This window comes from Podospora pseudopauciseta (assembly GCF_035222475.1).
Source record: "Podospora pseudopauciseta strain CBS 411.78 chromosome 5 map unlocalized CBS411.78m_5, whole genome shotgun sequence".
In the NCBI taxonomy this organism is placed as follows: domain Eukaryota; kingdom Fungi; phylum Ascomycota; class Sordariomycetes; order Sordariales; family Podosporaceae; genus Podospora; species Podospora pseudopauciseta.
Window position 1 is genome coordinate 1649144 of NW_026946665.1, and position 14767 is coordinate 1663910.

At 54.2% G+C, this 14767-nt stretch overlaps 6 protein-coding genes across 6 annotated transcripts; 4 read left to right on the forward strand and 2 right to left on the reverse strand.

Moving 5' to 3' along the window:
- Positions 1 to 243: 243 nt before the first annotated feature.
- QC763_511365 (uncharacterized protein) lies at positions 244 to 2062 on the forward strand (the record flags this gene model as incomplete). Its single annotated transcript, XM_062913692.1, has 2 exons — positions 244 to 1289; positions 1348 to 2062. The coding sequence occupies exons 1-2, from the start codon at positions 508 to 510 to the stop codon at positions 2060 to 2062; spliced, it is 1497 nt and encodes a 498-aa protein (XP_062765077.1). The 5' UTR covers positions 244 to 507.
- Positions 2063 to 2334: 272 nt separating this feature from the next.
- QC763_511360 (uncharacterized protein) lies at positions 2335 to 3822 on the forward strand (the record flags this gene model as incomplete). The annotated part of the gene is made up of 1 exon (XM_062913691.1): positions 2335 to 3822. One exon carries the CDS (start codon positions 2335 to 2337, stop codon positions 3820 to 3822), a length of 1488 nt encoding a protein of 495 aa, XP_062765078.1.
- A 2856-nt stretch (positions 3823 to 6678) lies between these two features.
- QC763_511350 (uncharacterized protein) lies at positions 6679 to 8349 on the forward strand (the record flags this gene model as incomplete). Its single annotated transcript, XM_062913690.1, has 1 exon — positions 6679 to 8349. One exon carries the CDS (start codon positions 6679 to 6681, stop codon positions 8347 to 8349), a length of 1671 nt encoding a protein of 556 aa, XP_062765079.1.
- QC763_511340 (uncharacterized protein) lies at positions 8344 to 10277 on the reverse strand. The gene is made up of 3 exons (XM_062913689.1): positions 9063 to 10277; positions 8789 to 8842; positions 8344 to 8684 (listed from the first exon to the last, which is right to left on the reverse strand). Exons 1-3 carry the CDS (start codon positions 9367 to 9369, stop codon positions 8431 to 8433), a joined length of 615 nt encoding a protein of 204 aa, XP_062765080.1. The 5' UTR covers positions 9370 to 10277; the 3' UTR covers positions 8344 to 8430.
- Positions 10278 to 10623: 346 nt separating this feature from the next.
- On the forward strand, positions 10624 to 12331 carry QC763_511330 (uncharacterized protein; the record flags this gene model as incomplete). The annotated part of the gene is made up of 2 exons (XM_062913688.1): positions 10624 to 12118; positions 12207 to 12331. The coding sequence occupies 2 exons, from the start codon at positions 10624 to 10626 to the stop codon at positions 12329 to 12331; spliced, it is 1620 nt and encodes a 539-aa protein (XP_062765081.1).
- A 197-nt stretch (positions 12332 to 12528) lies between these two features.
- On the reverse strand, positions 12529 to 14586 carry QC763_511310 (uncharacterized protein; the record flags this gene model as incomplete). The annotated part of the gene is made up of 1 exon (XM_062913687.1): positions 12529 to 14586. The coding sequence occupies one exon, from the start codon at positions 14584 to 14586 to the stop codon at positions 12529 to 12531; it is 2058 nt and encodes a 685-aa protein (XP_062765082.1).
- Positions 14587 to 14767: the final 181 nt, after the last annotated feature.

The window sequence follows — 14767 nt, forward strand, 5'->3', positions numbered from 1 at the left end:
TGCTTCCCGAACCTAGCTTAGGGGGTCCCCGGCTAACCCGGCTATCTAGGGCACCTGGGTGGGTGAGGGTTCTGGCCCGACACTGATGAGTACTGGGTAGGTATTTATACTAAAAATACCGGCGCTGGAACAGCTACTGGAAGGCTTATAAACTAGTTAAATCAGATGAGCCGGGATAGCTTCAAGCTAAGCCGAAGGTCCCCTCCTCCGAATTTTGTTGAGGGAGAAGGCATGGAAACAAAGTCGATGACCAGTTTATATCCACCTCGACTGCTGCCACCCAAAGGCTGTGTGCAAACTCTCCCCTTCGAAAACTCTGATATTAGCTTTTGGGTTTGGTGCAATCAGCAGGGCCACTGTTGAAGCGTATCTTGTGGTTTTTTCTTTCTTTGACTCAAATCAAATTACTATGAAAACCCCTCTACCAGCGGATTGCTCCTGGTTTTCTTTGCTTTCTCTTCCTCCCACAGTTGGTATTTTGCTCTCGCCCTCTGTTTGTTCGCCGACATGAGAAGCACTACCACAACAACTTCTATCAGCGACAACTGGTCAGACATTGATGCTGACAGCGATGACAGCTATTCCATGGTTGAAGCCCCCTCCGACTCGGGCTTCAACTATGGTGCTGGCACCGGCCTGGCACCGGCAACCACGACAGTACCTACACCAACCAACCTACCTGCCCAAGGCCCTTTCAGCGGCTCTCACATCACTGCCGGCCCTGGCACCGGCCCTGATACCGAAGAGATATCGACAGTCCCGGACGCAGAAGAGGCTGATGATGCTCAGTTTCTCTCCGAGACAGTGACGGGCGACACCATCGAAGCCTCCTCAGAGGCACATGGGGAGGACGCTTCGGCATCTGAGTCCGAGGAGGAGGAGGAGGAGGAGGCTCGGGCGCAGCTTCTGTCGTACCCTTTCCACGGGGACAAGGCAAGAGGTATATCTTCACAACTTCTGGACTGCAGGCAGGCCATGTTACAAATTAGGGACCACCCGGCCGTGCACAGCAGGGTTCATGGTGTAATCTTGGGTGCCTTGAACCACGTCCTTGAGTCTACGTGCGGCCCTGGACCGCACTTGAACAAATTCATTGCGGGATCGCATGACTACCATGCGTTCCTGGTTCATGACACCTCGGGATATTCGATTGAACACAGCCCATGTTTGCACGAACCAATCGTGGCCGCATGCCTGGAATTGAGAAACAAGTTGGATGGACCAGATGGTCCTCAGGACATCGTTGGGGCAGTTGGATCGCTGGGTGATTTGTTGATGACATGGACAAAGTAAGCACATCGTCCTGCCGGGTCTGTGGCACACATCGCATCTTACTGACTCTTTCAGAAAATTGTCGCACGTTAGCGAAGCACCGTTTCGGAGCGTCTACCTCTGGGCCACTTTGATGGACCTGCGACCCGCCATCTACACCACGGCCAAGCACCTTCTGGCCATCCGTGAGACCATCAACACAAGCTTGGCGAGAATGGAAGGCGGCGCCCCCGAGATCTGCTTGAATGGTATGCGCAACATCAATTATTTCTGTGCCTTTGGCATCTCGTCCTGCGATCGTCTCCTCGGGGCGATCGCCAGGCGACTAATGCCGGGTAAGCATTTGTGGCGGTCGGGAGGGCAGTCGAGAGGGCTGAGGAGGAGCATGAGCGAGAAGGAAGCAGTTGAATTCAGCCAGAACTACGCTGGTCTGGACATTACAAAACTGGCCCATTTTCGGACCGATATCAAGCTTCTCGAGACCAAGCTTGATCGTTCAACCAGGTACACGGCTGCTGGGGCAGAGTGGCGAGACGTTGTGTGCAATGACCAGGTGGGAGAAGACAACTGGACACGGCCAGCAAGCCTCTGGCTGGCTCTCCTCCAGGAGAACACCTGGGCACGGCAAGCAAGTCCCTGGCTGGCTCTCTCCCAGGAGAGAGAGAAGAAGGCATGGCGGAGCTTCTACCTGAACTTGGCTGCGACGGTGAATCTGGGAGAGCTTACTAGGGCCTTCAGTGCGATTCCAGGGCTGACCAGCTACCTGGAAGCATACCGACGTAGTGTCTGAGTTTGAAATTTGGAATGGAGATTAAGGTAGTGCAGGTAGTTTTACAATAGGAGAAAAAAAACAAGAGAAAGCACTGGCTGCGAGTTTGAAACACCGTGCGCTTGGGTACACACTCACACAGTGTGGCACTGCACTGTGGTGAAATTAGAAATCACGGATTGGTCGGGCACCTCTCTGTCATCATTGCGGGCAACTACCTTACCTACTGCTGGCCATCACATCACGCCTGGGAAGATCCGGGACAGGCCGCATGAGACAAAGACCTGGACAGCATGGGCGGCTTTAAAAGACTTCAGCCTATCATTCTGGATGGTTTCTCCCACGACATTCAGCTCGGCCAGCCTTTCGACACGTCATGGGGCGCTGCCTGGTTGACAAGCGTCTACACCGACATAGACCACGACCTGTTCCGAAACATGGACCCAATAGCCTTTCGCAGGATAAGATATGGGAACAATGTTGCTGTTCTCTTTGGCGCGTTGGTGGAATGCGCTGAGTTCTACGAGCTTCCCTCGTTCTGGCATGTCATCTCTCAAGGCTTCAGCGCCAACGCAGACGCAGTGAAGTCGATAGTAACAGTCTTCGTCGCCGCCCGCAAGGCTGTCAAGGACAGATACCCAACCAGTGCCTCATCCCAAACAGCAAGGTCGGCCGACGAGTGGATCGACATTTTGGATCACCGAGGACGGAACACTTCGCTTTTCCAGTTTGCGCCTAGCAAGGAAGCAGACCTTCGAGCACGCGCTGCTGCCTTTTTCAAGTCCCAGCAGAAGCAATGGCTGAATGCAGCTTGGGTCCCTCTGAAGGACCGGCCTATTTCAACACAGTCCCAGCTCTCGAGCAGGAGCTCAAGGAACAACCGACCAGCTTCGCCTGGCAACCAATCTGCCTATCAAGCTGGCAGCACTAGTCGGTCTAACCCACGCAAGCGGTCTGCCTCACCGCCACCTGAACGCAGCCCAAAACAAGCCAGGATGACGTCGACTTCAGCCACCAACCATCCAATTCCAGTCGAAGCCCAGACCAAAGTCCCTCTTCCAGAGTCGACAAACACGCCACAGGCATCCCAGCACCTGGTAGGCATCAAACTACCCACCGCTCCAGGCGGAGAACCCTCGCCGAGATCCTCCTGGCTGCTCAAAGCCGGCAGCCACATCCCCAGCAGACCCTCATCAATCGCAGACCTTGTCCCGCTCTCAGACTCGTCCGAACACGAAGGGGTGGTCAAACTCCGCAATCGGATTTCCATCCTAGAGGCAGAGCTCGCCAACGCCAAAGCCGAACCCCCACCCCCCTCAAAACCTAATGACTTTGACCCCCAAGAGTTGAAGAGCACGCTTTCGACTATCACGAATGCGGTTTCGACGCTGATGGAATCATCTCATTACATTGTGGACGGGTTGCAGAGTCTGCAGAATGGTATTCTTTCCCGGCCGCAGCCACAAGCACAGCAGCTTTTGACGCCTGATCCGCCGGCGTTTGAGGCGAAACTGGATGCGCAGCATGATTTGCTGCTTGCGCTGACGAAGCAGATGGCGGCGGGGAAGGAGGAGCCGGAGACGGTGGAGGAGGCGCTCGGGTTGGTGGAGAGGGATGTTAGGGGGCATCGGGAGAGGTTGTTGAGGTTGTATCACAAGATGGATATGGATGGGGGGGAGGAAGGGGGGAAGGTTGATTGGGTTGCGGGAATATTGGCGGGGATGGAGGATTTGGAACGGAGGATAGGGGAGGGGGTACCAAGGGGGGGGGATGGTGGTTGAGTAAGGGAAAAGGAACGTGAGATGAGTTTATGGAGGAAATGGGCGCGGCAAAATATAGTTACCTAGGTATTTTTATGCTTAGCTGGTGGGAAATGGCGTCGGGCGATCTTGTATGGTCAATGTTTCAGGAGGTGAATGGCGATTATTTGGGCATGATATATGTGTTATGGTATGGTGTGAATTGACAAAATGCTACACAGGCACAGGAATAAAACTACCGTGGCCATGCAGGCCCAGAATATAACCACCAGGAAGCAACCAGAATGGTGGCCCCACATATCCCCAGGCACAGTATATTCTGTGACAATATGGAAATGTGAAAGATGATATATGCGCCTGCTTGTCAACAGAGCTCAGACGACGTTGCTTCCCCCTAATCTTCTTCCCCGCCCCCACAACCTCCTAGTTCGTCTTGCCATGCGCCCCTTGGCAAGTACAGCCTCAATGCCGTGGTCGCAACCATCAAATGTCCAGCGGTGATCTAGGTTCTTTGTGTGACCTGCGCCTTTGAATTCCAAGGCGAAGAGGTGGTATCACGATATGGCGCTGGTGAAGGCTAGCTCGGTCACCGGTGCTAACTAGTGTGCACTAGGCTCATACACAAAAGATGTAAAGCCAAAACCCGGTTGGAATCCGGAACACCGTCCTCAGCTGTTCAGCGCCGGCTGTCTTGAGAATGGAACTCGCTTCTCCGAACAAGCACGACCGAGGGTAACAGCTAAAGTTACGAATGAATGTCGTTCACTCTAGGTGCCTACATTATCCAGGAATAAAAACCGAAATCAAGCAGGAATACCCCAACTCTCATCCCTCCAGCCCCCCAAACAGTAGCCAGAAGAAGCCTGTGGTATCCAATCAAAGCTCCAGTTAATACCGCTGTGTTTGTCCAGCTCTTGACAACCCAGCAAATGCAAGACACCCATTCCATCATAACCATGATTCATTCCAATGTCCCTTCATCTCGTCATAACACACACCCCTTAGAGGCAGCCTTGACTAGTGCTGAAACTCTTGTCATCATCCAGATCAGAGTGTACCACCTCAGGTTCTGTATCATCATGGATGGCTCGGCATTGCCATCCGTGACACTGCTGCCTTCCTCGCTGATCTTGGAAAGGGGCCTAGTGTCACCCGAGTCAAAGGCGGTGTTGATGGTGTGGACAAAACCAGTGTTTGACAAAGTAGGGGTGGGGATGGTGGTTGTGATAACCAAGGGCTCCCCAGGCTTGGGTAGTTTGGAGCAAGGGTTGGCAAGAGAGTGGGGGAGTGGATTGTTCGATTGACCTGGCCGTTGCCTCTGCGGCCATGGAGGCGGCGGTGTAAAACTGAAGGACCAGCGGCGGTGATAACATCCATATCGTCGAGAGTAACCTTCTTCACGGTGTTATGGTTGGTGATGGGTGACTTTGTCTGGTCAGTCTCAACATCAAGCCTCGGCCTTCCCCTCGGCTGATCAGTCCACGAGGAGCCATCCCCAATGCGAGCGCTACCGGGAGCTCCAAGAGTTCCCAAAGGAGAAGGGTTCACAAGGGAGACCGGCGGTGGTGGTGTAGGCTTTGCCATGACGGTAGCATCAGTAGAAGATGACTTTTTCTCCCGGCTCGCACCACCATCATCCATTCTGTCCTCGTCATTATTTTTTCTTCTTTGGCCTCTTCTTACCTAGCAGGAGCTGCTTCGGCTTCCTTCTGGCCATCAGGGATGGCAACTCGCGGGGCACCACACCTCGTGTAGATGTCGATGCAGATAATGCCGAGAATCATGGCTGGCATGAACGCCACGATGGCCCAGATGACAAATGCGTGACCGGTGTTTTTATCGGTGTACCAGATCCCTTTTTTCTTTCGCAGCCTGAAGCGGATCCTTATTAGCGATTGCACATGGACGGATAGATTGAAACCGGAGAACTTGAACAATACCCTAACAGGCGGATGGGGGTTTTCAACCACGGCAGTACCCAAGGGGTCAGAGGTCAAGGGAATGATGGACGACGCGGTCAGCGTTGAGACGATGAGTGTCGAGGTAACCGACGTGGATGTCGGGATCAGCACAGGATGGGTCGGGGACGGGACTGCCACCCGGAGGCGGGGAGTAGCGGGTGAGAGGGGTACTGAACGAGAGATGGCATCGTCAATCTCGTCATGAGTCCGTGAAGCAACTACGAGGTTTTCTAAATGGCATGGTTTTCGGTTGGATTTGTTTGTGGCATCGTGGGAGGGATGCTGCGACCCTAAAAGGAGAGATATTGAGAGGGTTGAGGGTTTTTGAGGGCCGTGTGCGTTCATGATACGGTAGGCAAGCCATGTGTGTGGTTAACTAAGGTAACCGATGATAAGCTCGCCTGGCAGAGAAAGTAAAATTCTTAAAAAAAAAAAAAAGGGGGCGGAGGGAAAGAAACCAAATACCTGTTTCGGATTTGAACTTGAAGCCTTTCCCAAGGAAAAAAGATGTCTGTCTAGGCATCCACGGTGGTAGACGGCAGGCAAGGCCTGTAGGGGGGGATTGGCACAGGTGGCAGGACAACACCGTCAACTGGTGGACATTTTTGTCGCGAATTGAACGGCGGCTGGTGGCAGTACAAAGTGTTAGTTATAATAGAGGCACCAGCGCCGAGTCTCGGTTGGTTTTGTGCCATTGTGATATCAGGTACTTGAGATAGAGGCTAAAGGACGTTTTCTGTTTCATCCAATCACACACAGCCAGGCACGCATACGTCATCCAAGCCCAACAGAACTGGGCCCACCTGCGATAGACACACACACCAACACAAATTCATTATGGATTATTTCTTATCCATGAAAATAAACACCATCCATACTTGTGTTATGGAGCGGCTGACAATTGCACAACCAAATCATGATCAGCCACTCGCTTACCAACCTCATTTTCATCCGCATCTGCATTTTTCTCCTTGAATATGCTCTCTTCATCGAGCTCTCACTTCTCATTCTCACCTCACTCTTTTTCGGGCCTCAACCAACATCGGGCTCCCCCACAGCAATAGCCCTCAAACTATTCATCCTCAATCTCTGCATTCTCGAGATATCCTCCTTCCTCTTCCTCTATCTCCCCCACAAAGAACGCCTGCTCAAAAGCAAGGCCATCTACCCCTCCCCACCACTTACCCGCTCTCAACGTCAAGCGCTCTTCCAACAATGCACCGCCAACGTCCCCGACTGGCACCGTTACCTCCAAATCTGGTTCCTCAACGCCCCCCTCACTGAGATAAAACGCGACAACATCCGTGACTTCATCCTCTGGGGCTTCTTCGACACCGACTCAACCGCCCCTCTCACCCCTGAAATCGAACCCGAAATCGACAGCTACATCTCCCACATCGAGACCCTTTCCAATCGTAAATTCCTTCCCGGCCGCGGCAACTCCACCACCGCCCTCCGCCTTACCTTTGATCCGATCCAAACCCGCTACAGAAGTATCATCTGGTATCTCCTCGTCTGTGCCATGGACGCCTTCACCCACCTCACCCTCTACCGCAACAGCTTCTCCCACCACCGCCCCTATTGCCCCCCTCCCCAAACCACAGCAACTGTCGTCTCTCCCAAAATATTCCACTCCTTCCCACCCCCAGTCCTATCCCACCTCTTCCCCCACCGTCCCCCCTCCCCGGCAAACCACCTCTCTTACTACCTCCGCCCTCACCGATCCCCAACCCACAAACCGGTAATCTTCCTCCACGGAATAGGCATAGGCCTCTACCCCTACCCACCCCTCCTCCTCTCCCTCCCCCAGGAAATCGGCATCCTCATCCTGGAAAACCTCCCCTTTTCCTCCCGCTTAACATGCCCCCCATTGTCCAAAACCCTCTTCCTCCAAGAACTATCCTCCATCCTCTCCCACTTACCGCCCTGCTGGGAGGAATTCACCCTCGTAACCCACAGCTACGGCTCCGTCCTCGCAACCCACATCCTATCCGACACCACCCTCTCACCCCGCGTCACCAGCCTGGTGCTAATCGACCCCGTGACCATCCTGCTCCACCTCCCAGATGTGGCCTACAACTTCACCCGCCGCCAACCCGCCAAAGCAAACGAATGGCAGCTGTGGTACTTTGCCAGCACAGACCTCGGGGTAGGGGAGGGGCTGGGGCGGTATTTTTTCTGGAGGGAGAATATCCTCTGGAGGGAGGACTTGACGACCACGACGACCCAAAGGAGAAAAGTGGCGGTTGTGCTGAGCGGAAGGGATCTGATAGTTGATACCGGGACGGTGGCCAAGTACCTTGCTTGTGAAGAGGGGGATTGGACAAAGGAAAAGGATCACAGGTGGACAACAACAACAACAACAACAACAACAACAACAACAACAACAACAACAACAACAACAACAACAGCAACAGTTGACGTGCAAGAAAAAAAAACACACAAAACACGGGACGGGATAGAAATCATCTGGTTCCCCGAGCTAGACCACGCGCAGGTTTTTGAACAGAAAAAAGACTATCAACTTGTTGCTGAGGTGGTGGAGAGTTATTCTGGTCGCAAAGGAGGACAGAAAATAACATTGTAAATAGGTTAGATATTTCCTATATATGCGTAGATAATTTCCATTTATATGTCAATAAATAAATAAAAAACAAAAACACCCAAGTCATGACCTCCCCTCCTTCACCTCCGCTCCGCCCCAACCCCTCAAGTTAACCTCCACAGGCGCCGACCCGCTCCGCACCACCACCATCACCAAATCCTCCACCTCCGACTCGTTAACAGCCTGGTGCTCGAGCCACGCAGGAATATACGCAAGGTCCCCCTTTCCGAGCACGTGGCGTTCGGGGTGCTGCTCGTCTTCGTCTTTTGGCTGGGCGAGGAGGACGCCCGTGCCGGATGTCACGTAGATGATTGTTTCTTTGAGGGTGAGGTACATCAGGGTCATGGATCATTACATGGTACAACACTTTCTAGGACTATGTATCAAGTTGGAAAGGAAAGAAACAGAAAAAAAAACGTACCTTGCTCTCCGTTGTGGTGTATTAAAGAGGATGATCGGGGCTTCACAATGAGGACTGGCAAAGCGGGAAATTGGTTGGTAGCATGCTCATCAAACTCAACAGCTAGCTAAACGGTGGTGGGTGTTGGGAAGCGATGGATGGATGGATGGATGGATGGATGGCCTTCCCACCCTCAGCCAGCCAACCGGTGCTTTCCATGCGTGGGCAAACCACGGTAACCCACTGATCATGGGGGCCCGGGAACAAGTAGGGGACATCGGGACTTAAAACTCACCTGTCGCGCACATGCTCTCCGCCTGCCCAACTATGGCGTCCCTGCTGATAACCCGCGGCCCTTCTGCCGCTGGCGCTGGAGTTGGTGCTGGAGTCGGTGCTGCTGCTGGTATCACCGTTTTCGGGGATACATCTGTCCGGTCATCGGCTTGTTGATCACCTGATGTGTGGTGCTCCGAGGGGGGGAGTATATCGGCGGATCTGGTCACAGATATGGATGCCGGCATGATCATGGGCAGGACCTCCTGGACGATTGGGATCAAGGACGCCATCGTGTGGAATAGTTCACGCGCGTCCGGGATATACATCCGTAGAGGCGTGGCTATGACAAAGTAGGAAGGCGAGTATGACGGACAGGACTTGGCCTGCGAGGTTGGCACTGGCACATGAGATGCGATGCTGAGTGGAGGTGGTGACTGTAACGGTGATGATTTGAGAGTGGTTCCGTTTGGGATTTTTATCGTCGTCGGGTTCTGCTGAGGGATGGGTGAGTTGGCACGGTTGACGGTTGGGTATCAGGGGTCAGCCCCGGTGGTCGCCAGTAGCCCAAAAGAACAATTCGCTGGTTTCTCGTCTTTAGATGCGGCCTGCTTTGAAGTCCGACACTGAAAGTCACACAATGCGCATCGGATGGTAATTGTGAGTCGTCTTCTGCCACCTTCCGTGTTGGTGAGCTAGCTGTCCACTGGCCGTCCAGATCGATACCTGAGATCAGGAAACCTGCGGCGCAACCAGAATCGGGAGTGTTTGGTGCAATCGACAAAAGAGGGAGGACGTCGATGATGTCTTGATGATATTGGGTGAAGTAAATAGCAAATGTGATTGAGTCGATGTCTAATGTTTCACTCTCATCCCGGAAGGTGAGGTGAGGATTGCGGTGAGGTCAGTGGAGCTGAGCTGTCCGTTGGGCTGCTTGATAAGGAAGGCGATAAGAAAGGTACTTGGTTGTACGTACAATTTGGGTGCAGCCTTGAAGTAGCGCCTGTGACCCCACTCGAGCTTCACTGCCGGACCGGGGATGGCGGGCTTGAAGCTCCGACCGAGCAGCTTCCTGCCGTCGCCACTAGCTTCGGCACTCAGTCCGGTGTCATATACACCTGCCCTATCTGGACTGTGATGGGATCTGCACATGTGTCCCCCTCCGCAATGGTGGCCGTCTTTATCACAGATCAGATACCCGAGCGCCGGTCCCGGGCAGCAGCTCGAACCCTGCACCTCGTGGTTGTGTGACATGTGGGGGGAAGGAGGGGTTCCAGGGTGTGGTCGCGCGATATCTTGGGGATAAATGATGAGAGTCATGTCGATGATGCAAAACCTCATGTTAGCTGCCCTGTCGCTTTGTCTCCAACTTTGTCTTCTGCATCTGGTGGTGCGGGGTAGCTCTCTCCCTTCCGGTGTCTCCTGCCACCTCAGCTAAAAGTCCACCTTCCATTTTTTTTTTTTTTTTTTTTTTTTTTTTTTTTCTTTTTTGATAAAGAAGGGGAAAGAGCACCTTGATGGCAGAGGTGGAGTGAACCCCGCCTTTTCCCCGTCTGTGACATCTCGAGGGAACGCCGGCTGAAATGAGCCATCTTGAACACGACGCCGCACTAGTGATGGGAGCCGAAGAACTCTCCAGGCTGGAGCTGCTTCCCGCTGAGCTGGTATACAGCATCTTATCTCACCTTTCACCCTTTGATCTTGTCGCTGTCTCGGCGACATCACGCACCCTCTACACCCGTGCCAGTGCCGATCACCTCTGGCAAGCTCTGATTCAAGAAAACGTCCCTGGTATCCAAGTCAGGACTCCAGCACCATGCCGGAGCTTCAAAGCTCTCTACCGGGCCCATGATCCCTACTGGTACCTGCCAAAATACAAGATATGGTTCGCAGATGTCAACCTCACCGGCAGACTCATCATCGTCCGCTACGACCCCCGAAGGGGCTGCATCGAAGGCTACCAACTCGTCGCCGCAAACCGAAGTCGCACCTTTCAACCCTGGGAAGCCAACCGCGACGTCTCGATTCACCACTTTGACCCTGTCGTTCAACTTCACATGGACAAGACCCTGATCCAGCTGGACGCCGTCGACTCTGCCGACTCTCTTGCCTTCGACTCGGACAGTCCGGCTTGGGCCCGTTTCAACACCATCAACCTCCGCCTTGTCCGTTCTCGCACCTCCTCGATGGAAGGTAACTTCTCTCGCTCACCCTCCCCAGCTTCAATCGCTCCGCCTAAACCCTCACGTCTCTTCTCTGAGCGTCAAATGCAGAATTACACCGACTCGATGTATGCAACCATCTTCCACACCCGCGTCCTTTCCTCCGACGAGATCGCCTTCTGCGCCTCCCCCAAGTTTCCCTACGGCTTCATCTGGCCACCCCCCGCCATCCCCTCGGGCCACCGCGTCTTCGGAACAGCCGCCAAGCTCTCCAGTGGACAGCACTTCAAACCAGAGACCCGCCCCTCCTCCCGTTCCGACCTCTCCGACAAGGCCTTTGTGATCAAGACATGGCTTGCCACGCGCATCCCCGGCCGAGCTGTTTACAATATGTCCGTCATCGCAGATCCGTTAACCGTAAGCATGAGGAACCTGCCCCTTGCCGTCCGGGGAGACGACGCCGTAGACGACGCCCTAGACGACGACGTCTCAATCCGGATGCAGATAGGGCAGGAACTCGCTACTTATGCCACACTGGACCCGAAACTGTACACCCCGACAAAAGAAAAGCCGTTTAGGGGGATCTGGGTAGGGGATTACTCGGGTCACGGGTGTGAATTTCTTCTTGTCACGCAACCAGATGATGAGACGCCTTTTGATGCCGAGAGTATCCAACCCCGTGAGCAAGAGTCACCCGACGAGTTTGAGAAGCGAAAACACGACGAAACTGTCTATCGTGGTCCGCTGGAGGCGGTTAAACTTACGGGTGACCCTAACGTTCCCCGAGGGGAGGTGACCTTTCGAGTTGCGGACCTAGGAGAAAGGGGGCTCGTCAATATCTGCCAATATGAACCGTTTGAGGGGGTGAGGATTGTGAAGAGCAAGGGACATGTGGGCTCGACGGGATTTGTCAATGGTGAGTTCTTCAATCTATCTACCTGTGGCGGGAGGGACGAGGATGATGGCTGACAGACCCCATAAATTTATTTGGGATGGCGCGACAGATAGCTTTATTGAGTCGCAGTTGTTGTTGATCAGCCACGATAGGCTGGCGCAGTATTGGTCTGAGTTTGGCCATGTGAGTTTCCTTCAGAGGGTGGATATTGATGGGTTTTTGGCCCCGGCGTAGAGAGCTTTTTTGGGGTTGTGATGGTGGTGAGATAACAGATTGGCTATTTCCATAGAGCGGCTTGCTCCGAGGTGTAAATCATGATCAAATTAATGTATTTGGAGCAAATAATTGGCGTTTTCCTATTTGAGGCGCCATGAAACCTCAAGATATATCCCCAAACGCCATATCTACCAGACCGTCCCCAGCCAGCACCGTCACTTGCCATTCCCAGTACTCTCAGAAGCAGCCCTCATCGCCTCCCTAACCTCTTCCGCCTCCTTCCTGAACCCACACCCATACGTCTCCCCCGTATTCCACACCAACCCTCCCTTACCCTCGTTCCCCTTGGTGCACTCGGGACAAATCTTTACCCTATGCCACGCCGTCGCCAGATTGCCCCGGACATTATATATCCCCTTGTGGCTCTCCGGCTGGGTATTGTAACTCTCGTCCGTGGCCTTGACAATAAGCGTGGTGCACTGCTTCTTAGGCAACTGTCCCATCAAGCTCACCGACCGGCCGAATCCATCCTCACAGTCCTGCCCAACCTTTGCCAGGGCCGGGGGTAAGGGGACAGTGGGTGGGAGGGAGAGGACGGGAAGAGTACCGTTGTATCTCCACCTTGTCCACCCCCAGCTCTTGTTCCCATAGCACGGCGTGGCTGGGTTGGAGCAGTCGTCCACGAGCTGGGCCTGGTCCCACGTCGCGCCGCCGTCGAGGGAGACATCAACGCGCGTGATTTTTCTGCCCCCGCCAGAGTAGGCGTATCCCTGGAGGGCAATGGGTTCATTGTCCGGTGTTGTTTCCGGACAGGGGGTATTGTCGTCAGAAGAGGTCGGTTTGGGGGTGAAGCCCACCTTTTGCGGTGTAGCCGCCATATCAATCGTTCTCCGCCCCCCATTCACCCTCTCCCCACTCCCAATACCTCCCCCCGGCATCCAAGAAACTTTCTTGACACATTCCCCCACCCAGACCCCCGTTATCGCGCTCGTCACCGGCATCTCCTGTATGCTCGGCGCCTTGTCCCAATCCTCCTTGCCCCCTTCGTTCGGCCCGAAGCTCTTGTAATCCCTCCTCTGCCACTGACTCGTCGCCTCCTCGTCCGAGATGACAATCCTGCTCAGCCACTTTACGCTCCTGGCAGCCACATTCCCCGGCACCACCACCCTGAGTGGGAACCCGTGATCCCTCGGGAGTGTTTCTCCGTTCATCCCCCACGCGAGCAGCACGTCCCCGTTTTGGTCGGTCGCTTTCGGGAGCGGTATACTGGCCGAGTAAGCCTCCCTGCCGACAAACCAAGCGTGCATATCTTTTTCGTTCTCTTGTTGTTCCAACTCGAGCCCAGCATCTTTTAGTAGATCTTTCAGCTTCACGCCCTCCCAAACCGCGTTACTTATCGCGCCGACCCCCCACTGCAACCCGTTCGTTTTCCCTGCGTGTCGCGTCATGTCGTTCCTCCTGTTTCCACTGCACTGCAACGTTGCCGTAACCCTCTCCGTTTTAAATCTCTTTTTCAGCTCCCCAATCGTATACCTCCTCTCCTCCCCATCAGGCAACTCCACCACCAACTCCCCCCCCTCCTCTTCAGGAACCCACATATGATGCCGCACATAAAACATCCCATTCTCGGTGTAAAACCCCTTATCCAGCTCCTGGTTAGGCGGCTCCGCGTTCCTAGGCTTGTAAGTGTGCGTTATAAGTCTTTTGTCCCGCACCGGATCGTTTACGAATGGGTCTTCGATGCTCGTGGCGGGTGGTTTCCCGTCTGGACCGAGGTCGGAAGGGTGGATGTACCCGATTAGATACTCTTCTAGAATCTCTTGGACGTGAGGGGAGTTGTGGATGGTGAAAATTTCCCAGTAGGGCTCTAGGGAGCCGCCGGCGGCGCGGAGGATGACGTCCCCGCCTGGGTGGGCGGGGAGCCAGGAGGTGATGTCGTAGACTTTGTTGTTGAGGGTTACCCATGGTTCGGGGGAGCTGGGGCCGTGAGACTCGTGGATTTCGGAGAGGTGGTAGAGCGGGAGGGAGGGGGAGGGGGAAGGGTCGAGGGAGGAGGTTTCGGATTTGGATAGGAGAGGGAGGGTGAGGAGGAGGGAGGTGGTTAGGAGGAGGCTGGCGAGGTGGGAGGCTTTGGGGGGTGGTTTTGGGTGATGGGGTGGGCTGGTAGTGTGTAGCGGTCGAGGGAGAAGTCGGAGGTTGATCGGGGGCGCGCGTCGGGGCCGGCTATGGTTGAGGAGGGAGGTGATGGCTATTCGGGGGATGCGTGTCGCCATGGATGGTGGAGGCTGTGTGTGTGTAGATTTGGTAAGCTTTGTGCAAATGCCAGGAAGGAGTTTAGATAAAAGAATACAAACCGGTCCAGAGATATCTTCTCGTTTTCTCTCCACAAACCCAACAGGATGGAAGGGTCATCTGATCGCCCTGTTGTACAGGGAACAACATAAGACACGGGCG

Excerpts from the sequence above, each read along its gene's own strand:
- QC763_511340 (XM_062913689.1), bottom strand. The coding sequence starts at position 9,369 with ATGTATATCCCGGACGCGCGTGAACTATTCCACACGATGGCGTCCTTG. Across the intron at positions 8,843-9,062 it reads GGAGAGCATGTGCGCGACAG|TCCTCATTGTGAAGCCCCGA; the intron begins GTGAGTTTTAAG and ends CCGCTTTGCCAG. Across the intron at positions 8,685-8,788 it reads ACACCACAACGGAGAGCAAG|AAACAATCATCTACGTGACA; the intron begins GTACGTTTTTTT and ends TCACCCTCAAAG.